Source organism: Poecilia formosa, unplaced genomic scaffold, assembly GCF_000485575.1.
Source record: "Poecilia formosa unplaced genomic scaffold, Poecilia_formosa-5.1.2 Scaffold209, whole genome shotgun sequence".
In the NCBI taxonomy this organism is placed as follows: Eukaryota; Metazoa; Chordata; class Actinopteri; order Cyprinodontiformes; family Poeciliidae; genus Poecilia; species Poecilia formosa.
Genome location: NW_006800148.1, coordinates 403,864 through 411,777, shown reverse-complemented (window position 1 = coordinate 411,777; position 7,914 = coordinate 403,864). Strand labels below are relative to the sequence as shown.

General features: G+C 34.5%; 1 protein-coding gene across 1 annotated transcript; it reads left to right on the top strand.

Moving 5' to 3' along the window:
- The first annotated feature begins 1,432 nt into the window (after positions 1 to 1,432).
- sycp3 (synaptonemal complex protein 3) lies at positions 1,433 to 7,324 on the top strand. The gene is made up of 9 exons (XM_007567502.2): positions 1,433 to 1,541; positions 1,727 to 1,866; positions 2,011 to 2,089; positions 2,375 to 2,409; positions 2,976 to 3,093; positions 4,374 to 4,473; positions 4,751 to 4,849; positions 5,793 to 5,897; positions 7,012 to 7,324. Exons 2-9 carry the CDS (start codon positions 1,743 to 1,745, stop codon positions 7,063 to 7,065), a joined length of 714 nt encoding a protein of 237 aa, XP_007567564.1. The 5' UTR covers positions 1,433 to 1,541; positions 1,727 to 1,742; the 3' UTR covers positions 7,066 to 7,324.
- The last annotated feature ends 590 nt before the right edge of the window (positions 7,325 to 7,914 follow it).

Here is a 7,914-nt window from a genome sequence, read left to right as displayed (position 1 = left end):
CTAACTCAGCTCCAGCAGAAATATGAAAATGTGCTGCTCAGCAAGAGTGCTGCTGATTGGTTAGCTTATGGTCACGTGCAGCATTAGCCAATCAGAGTTTGTTGACGCTCGTGTTCCAAAGCATAGACATAATAAAAGGATATATATTATGTCTTATATCATAGACATAATATAAGATATATTATGTCTATGTCTATGTTCCAAAGCCCGCGAATTCTACTTCATTTATTTTTTTAAATGGCGGAAAGCCAAGAATTCTATATGTCCCGCCACCTACTGTAGATGACTGTATTACCTCACAGCCTCAGAACGAAAAAGCTTTTTAAGATAAAAGTTAAAAATAATAATTGCATCAATTGAATAATGATACTGAAAATTTAAAACAATTGATAACATACATTAAAATGTAATTTTAAAAATCACATACACTATGTGATTCTTAAATCACATAGTGTATTAAGAATCACTATGTGATTCTTACTTACTATAAGTAAGTAGTGTACATAATGAAAAAATATATATATTTGTTCATGTTATGAAAGAATACTTGTGCACCTGTTCTGGATGTTTAAAAAATAATTCTCAGATGAATTTTCAAATTCTTCATTCAGTTCAACAGTGTTAAAACCAGTTCGTGGTTCAGCTATGATAAATTATTCGGCTATTACTCTAAAAGGACCATGTTTAATTATAAATGACTGTGACTTTACAGAAAATTTTATAAGAAGTTAATGACAAACTCCTCAATATTCTTTCTTTCTATCCTGAGAAGAAAGCATTTATTAAAAAAATAATATATCTCTTTAAAGAAAATCAGAATCAAATATCTTCTTTCCACTCCCTTAAAAAGGAAAATAAATTAATGTCACAATTATGTATGTTTAACCTTAGAACTTTTTGCAAAAGAAAATAAAAATAAATACTAACTCTGCTTTGAGACAACATTTCTATTGGAAGTTAGATGTTTTTGTAAGGATTTTCAAAATTGGTTCTTGTATAAGAAATCTTTTCCACTTCAGCGTTTTAATATGATAAAGGTTGGTCTTCAATGAAACGACTGCAGCAACAATTTAATCTTTCTGGCTATTTTCCTTCACAAGTGCCATTTTTAAAAAATGTTCAAGATTTAAAAGTAAAATAATTGTATTTTACGAAGCACTTGATAAACGTTCCTTCAACACAAGAGCACAATCTTTATACATATATTTTAAAAGCTCAATTAAGGTTTGAAATTCACTCTTACCTTGGTAATATTTTCTGTTTATTTTTCCCCCCATTGTTTGTTCTGTATTTTAATAGACTGCTATTATTTAGGTAATTTTCGTTTTTAATTTTCGTTTTTCGTTTTCTAATCTTTATCAAAGATAAAAATAAACAGGAGAAGGTAGCAGCTCCCCCCGCTGGACGAAATACGTACAGCACCTACCTGGTATTTCCATCCGGTTTCTCATACAGTCCCTGGTGCGCGCTCCCGCTGAAGACCCTGTTGTGGCGGGAAAATCGATAGAGCTGAAGCTAGATACGTTGCTGACCAAGTTTATGTTAGTTTACTTCGTTTTATTGCTCATAAACATCATTCTGAAGAGATTATAAAGACCCGTTTAATTTAAAGTTATAATTCAGCTCCTTAGTAAACTCTTAACTCGACGTTAGACTATTTTTGTTGACGCTTAGCATTAGCATTAGCATTTTTTTTATTTAACATTTCGTTTTCTTTTTTTAACAGTCAGAGGTTTTCAAAAATGGCAGCAAGAAAACAGATGAAGAAAAAGATACTAGAAGAGAAAATGGAGAAAAATGTTTATGATTTTCCAGCAGAAGATGATAAAAAGGAGCTCAGCGGCTCAGAGGATGACATCAGGGAAGGTAAGGTAGCTGATTTCTGAAGATGGCATCTTTTTTTACAGCTCTGAAAATTTACCAGTGTAAGATCAAAATGGGAGAAAATTAAACCTTTCAAGCATAAGTTTTCACACTAATGTGAATTTTTAACCCCTTTTTTGTTCCAAGATGAAACTCCAATTGTGGACAAGCTGTCAAAGAAAAGGCCTGCACCTGATTTTGATGAGGGAACAGCATGTGCCATGGGGTATATATATCTCTTACATTATTCCTCTTCACATATCAACTTTAGGTATTTAAAAATGATTGGTATCACATTTTATTGCTTTAGAAACAGAGTGAAGTGACAATATCAATAAATTATGACACAGATTATCAAGACAGAAAATATTTCATATTATTAGTTTCTGAAAAAATAAAAACTAATTAGATTCAATTCAATAGAGTTTCCAGCCTTTATGCTGAATAATTGTACCTGCTGAGTGTTTTCACTGGTTTATTTAACTGTTCCCCCTCCTTTTTATTTATTTAGAAATGAGGTCCAGTCTATGTTGGAGAAATTTGGAGGTAAGCAGTTGGATTTTTGGTAATTTCTTGTTTACATTGATTAGATACCCAAAAGGGAAAATTGTAAAGAAAAAACACAGAAATAATTTGTATTTTTATTACAATTATATTAAGTCCTGGTTTATGTTTATGACACCTGACTGAACAGATCCAGGAATTAGGATTTTTTATTTGTAAGTTACTTTATTTTTTTTCAAGTTTTGGCCTCAGAAAGATAATCACAAACATGTAGGAATTATTTTCTGTTATACATACATGTGAAGATGCAATAAGAGAGTTGAAAGGTGCTAGTTTTTACACTACAAATGAAAACACCATCACTGATTAATTAAAAGTCAGAGGAGCATTGTACTGGGTAAATGCATTAAAGATAATAACAAAATTAATTTTCCTTGACCACCTTGTGTTACCTTGTCAATGTGCCTTTTTTTGTTGTTGTCTTAATCAAGTTTAACTTCTGTTGTAAAATGGAGCTGTAGCTTTGTTGGTGTATTATGGCTTAGGGTTAGATAGAAACACTCTCTGTCTGAATAAAAATGCTTCTCTGTCTTTTTCTTTACTTGTAGCTGATATCAGTAAAGTGATGCAGGCCAAGAAGAAACGCCTGGAGTGTCTGACAAAAAACTACATGAAGGGAAGCCAGCACAAGCTGGAGCAGCTGTGGACCAACTACCATGGACAGAGGTTCTTCTTTCTGTAACTTTAAGAAAACTCAGAGAAGAACTGCTGAAGCACCAACCGCTTCACACCGAGTAGTTCTCCAGACCTCCTGATAGACCTTTAAAATATGTTCTGCTGTTTTTTATTTTCGCTGTTAGATGATCTCACAATGATTTAATAACATTCAGCTCCAGGCTCTGATGTGTCTTTTTCCATTTTGGATTCATACTTTGAGATTAGAAGACTTCATTGGCCCAAATAATTCATATTCCAGCAACTGCAGAACAAAATATTAATTGGAAACTAACCAACTGCAAGAAGCTTTACGAAAAAAACAGCAAAAACCCAAACAAAAACACAAAGGGACTTATAGAAAGACTGGAGAACTCTACGAGAAATAGAAAGAAAAGATTAACTGAATCAGGAATTTACTGTACAGCTAAACTATAAAAATGTTAAAGCAGTGAAAACATGGACTTATATTAGAGTTAGAATAGCAGGTGTGCTTTTTTTCTAGATTTATCTTCGGGCTGCAACTAACAATTATTTTATTAATCAATTATTCTATTGATTATCCTGTTGAATAATTGGATGAAAATAATTAGCACATTCTGCAGATTTCTCATTAAGCTACTTTTTTCAGATATTAAAAACACATCAAAAGATTAAAGTAAACTATTAAATTCTTTTCTTAAATTATCAAATCAATATTTTATTAACTAAAATGCATTAAAGTATCATTCCTTTAGTTTATGTTTGATCACTTGTAGCAAAGGATGCATCTGCAACTAAAAAATACTTCTAACATCAAAATCTGAAAATCTGCTCTTTCTGCTTGACCTAACATTAATACAGTGTAGGGCTGATCTATTGATTATGTTTTGGATCAATTGATTAATAACTGGATATCAAAAAGTAAATGTTTTTGTACAGTTTTGGGCTTAATTATTGCTCTGAGTATGTTGTTCTTTCTTCAAACTGCCTTTTTAAGTCTCTATTCTCCAGTTAATGATTAATCAATTACTAAATTAGTTGATGATTATTTCAATAATCAATTAATCACTATTAATCTGATTAATCGTTTCAGTCCTATTTAGTATTGATGAGTTGATGTGGATCAGGTGACTAGTAGTTACCGCTCTGAAAATGTTTTTTCCAGAGAATTATCTTTTTGAGTCTCTATACTCCAATTAACAATTAATTGATTACTAAATTAGTTTATGATTATCTCAATAATTGATTAATCACAATTAATTGTTTCAACCCAACTTTATATGCTCCATTACATTGTATTTTCTGTAAAGGAAGAAGATGACCCAGCAGTACCATCAGCAGGTTTCTTCTGCACTGCAGCAGTGGGAGGTTGAAGCTCAGCGAGCCGAGGAGCAGGAGGAGAAGCTCAATGTCAGTTTATCCGCTTCATCTACATTATGCCGCACTACAGGCTGCAGAAACACAATGTGACCAGTGTTTACATTGACTTTTTTCATTGCAAGAAGGATGGTATGACGGTTGTTTTCTGGTAGCTTCCATGATCTGTGAACATTTTGCAGAAGTTCTGTTTACTGACTGCACATAGATTTTAAAAAATCCCAGATACCATTCACAGCAAATACCAAAGATGGTTTGATTCAATAAAAACACGATGCTGATGGTTATACTTTGTCGTTTGTGTTCACAGAATTTGTTTCGGCAGCAGCTGAAAGTCCTGCAGCAGGCCCGAGTCGTGCAGAACCAGAAGCTGAAAGCCGTCAGAGAACTGTATGAGCAGTTCATGAAGGTGAGCCAATCAATACTTACTGAGCAATTCCTAACTCAGTGATGTCATCTTTGATGCTGCATGTGACTGGATTTTGACTTTCTCTTGAATTATTACATTAAAAACCCTTCAACTGTGCCGTCTTTTAGAGAGGTCAGCTCAAGAACGACTAGGACTGCAATTTAGTTATTAATTAGGCAATTATGACAATTAATCATGTAAAAATTTGGCATATTTTGCCCTTTTCTGTAAAATATTAGAAATACATTAAAATATTCAAACAAATAATTAAATTAATGATTTAATAAGCTATTTTGTTGCCTAAAATGCAATAACTCAGTATTTGTTTAGTGAAGATTTTATTTTTGTAGCATCTGCAGCTAAAAAAATACTTATAACATCAAAATGTGAAAAGCTCAGTTCTTTTTGCTTGACTTAACATAATTGCAGTTTACAGCTGATTTTTTAAAATTATTTTTCAGAATAACCAATCAAAATTGAATAGAAAAAGTTGCTTAATATGAGATTTTTTTTTCACAGAATTTGAACTGTGTACTAAAGTACTAAATTACTTGATGACTACTTCAATAATCATCATAATTTATTAATTTGTTAATTTGGTTGTTTTAGTCTAAAAAAAAAATGTCATACCCAAAATTAATTAATTATATTTCAGGAAGTACCAAGTAAGTATGGGAATGTGGTGTTGGAGTATTTCACATGGTCCCCAGAATACAAAAAAGACAAAAACAGTCAAAAATAACATTAAATTACTGATATTCAATATACAGCAGGCAGTTGGCTAATGGACGGTAGTTTAACATATTGTCATTGTGTGACAGAACTGAACCTGCAGTTGCAGAAAGAAAATATTCTGTGACTTATTGAGAAAATATTTGTATTTTAGTCGTGACATCATGTTTAAGTGAAACAATAACCTGAAGTTTTTGCTGTTTGCCTCCAGAACATGGAGGACATGGAGAAAAACCACGAGATGTTCCTGCAAGGAACGCAGCAGGAACTGAGGAAGGAGATGGCCACCCTGCAGAAGAAGATTCTCATGGACACGGTGAGATTTAGGCTGCATTCATACCCAGTCTGTTTTAATCAAACTCCAGTTTGTTTGTCTAGAAAGTCCGGTTCGTTTTGTGGAGGTGTGAATACGCAACCAAACTCTGATGCGGATTAAAAAAGGGAATCCTGGTCCGTCTACAAACTTCGATCTCGGTTCAGTTGAAGGGAGCTCTGGTGCGGTTTGAATGCCTATTTGAACGTCAAGCAGAGTGGAAACCGCTCCAAAAGCAGGATTCAGACTATAGCACAGAGCATTCTGGGTAAATATAACCAAAACAAACGCAAGAGTCTAGCGGGAGAAATGACTCGTGAAGAAATCCTACAATCACTAAAATCTGACACCACTCCATTTTTGTTTACATTTCCTGAAGAAGGTTAGTTGCGCTCAGTATGTTTTTTAGATGTTCTTGTATCGTTTCCTTCAGTGGTTCTTGGAGCAGCGCCACCACAGGTGTGGAGGGGAACAGTAAATGTAAATGTAACAAATGTTGCAACTTTTTTCCCCAATCAGGTGTGATAACATACTACAATTTTATATGCGCAAATATACTGGGCAAAAAATGCAACTTCTGGCCCCTGTGACCAGCTAACAACCCCAGAACAACTTGGATGCATTTCTAAGTTCCTCAGGATTTCTTGGTTTGGCCTCAGAAATGGCATATTCAATGTCTCAAGGATTGAGACAAGATGAAAGTTAATAAGTAGTCAGCCCAAACCGTGGATCTTAATCCAATCCCATTGGATTAAGGTCCAATGGGATTAAGATCCAATGGGATCCAATGGGATTGGATCTTAATCCAATCCCATTGGATTAAGATCCACGGTTTGGGCTGACTACTTATTAACTTTCATCTTGTAGGTCCGGAGCCAAGGTGCTGATTATTTACCTGCTTGTTTGGGTTATCCTCAGGTTCAAACTTTAATTTTAAGGTCATTTTCTTTTCCAGCACAAAGCAAAATGGCTGTCTGGTAGATAATCTCCACCAAAAACAATTGTTGTTGTCAGTGTGGATTTTTTTTTTCCTTTTTGTGTGTGTTGGGGGTTGTAAATCAAATAAAATGCTTTGTCCGCTCGGGTTCTGACGCCATATTGTCATGTGTTTCCACAGCAACAGCAGGAGATGGCCACAGTCCGCAAGTCGCTGCAGTCCATGCTCTTCTAACCTGCCGTTACCATGGCGACCGTTCCAGCGTTTGAGTTCGTTGTTCCTTAATGCAGTAACATTTCGGTTTCTTAACCACTTCAATGTTTATTTTAATAAATTCAGATTTTTAAAAGATGATGCGGTTTGCTTCAGCCCCTCTCACTGTGCTTTGTTTTTATTGCCAGCAGGTGGCGCTGTGTTTATATCTGAAGTCATTTTGTAAAGATGAGCTCTGTTGAGTGCCTGTTAAATGTGACAATAAAAATGTAATGTTTAAGTGTTTTTGCTGCTTTTGTTTTTAATAGTGCTTAACTTGTCACCAAAGTAAAAAAAATATACATCTTTTTAGCTATTTGAGATCCAGAAATGTCTTTAGAAGTCCCTACGGGGAGAGGCTCACTCAGGTCGGCCATTTTGTAAGGAACGGCTGTGTCAGTCAGACACAACAGACCAACCTCAGCTTAGTGAACCCACCTGTGTGGAATCATATCATATGGAGGTTGGGTGCTGTTCTATATTTTATAGCTTTATCTTTGACATTTTACATTAAAAACAACCTTTTATTGATTTTCTTTACAGTGGAGAAAACGCTAAATTTGACAATTCTCGCAATGCTTTCAATTTTGGATAAATGTCTCAGTTTATGCATCTGGATGTGACGGTTTCCCTCCCTTCTTCCTGCTAAGTTGTTCCAGCTCTGTAAGGTTTCATGGGGATCAGCTGTGAACAGGCCTGGGCTTTGACTAGGCCACTCCAAAACATACACCTTGTTGTCTTTAAACAATTTCTGTGTAGCTTAAGTTTTAGGTTGTTGTCCTGTTGGAAGTGAAATATTTACTCCAGCCATTTTACCTTCTATCTTTACAG

Coding starts and splice junctions, on each gene's coding strand:
- sycp3 (XM_007567502.2), top strand. CDS start 1,743: ATGGCAGCAAGAAAACAGATGAAGAAAAAGATACTAGAAGAGAAAATG. Junction 4,474..4,750: donor AGCAGGAGGAGAAGCTCAAT/GTCAGTTTATCC, acceptor TTGTGTTCACAG/AATTTGTTTCGGCAGCAGCT. Junction 5,898..7,011: donor AGAAGATTCTCATGGACACG/GTGAGATTTAGG, acceptor GTGTTTCCACAG/CAACAGCAGGAGATGGCCAC.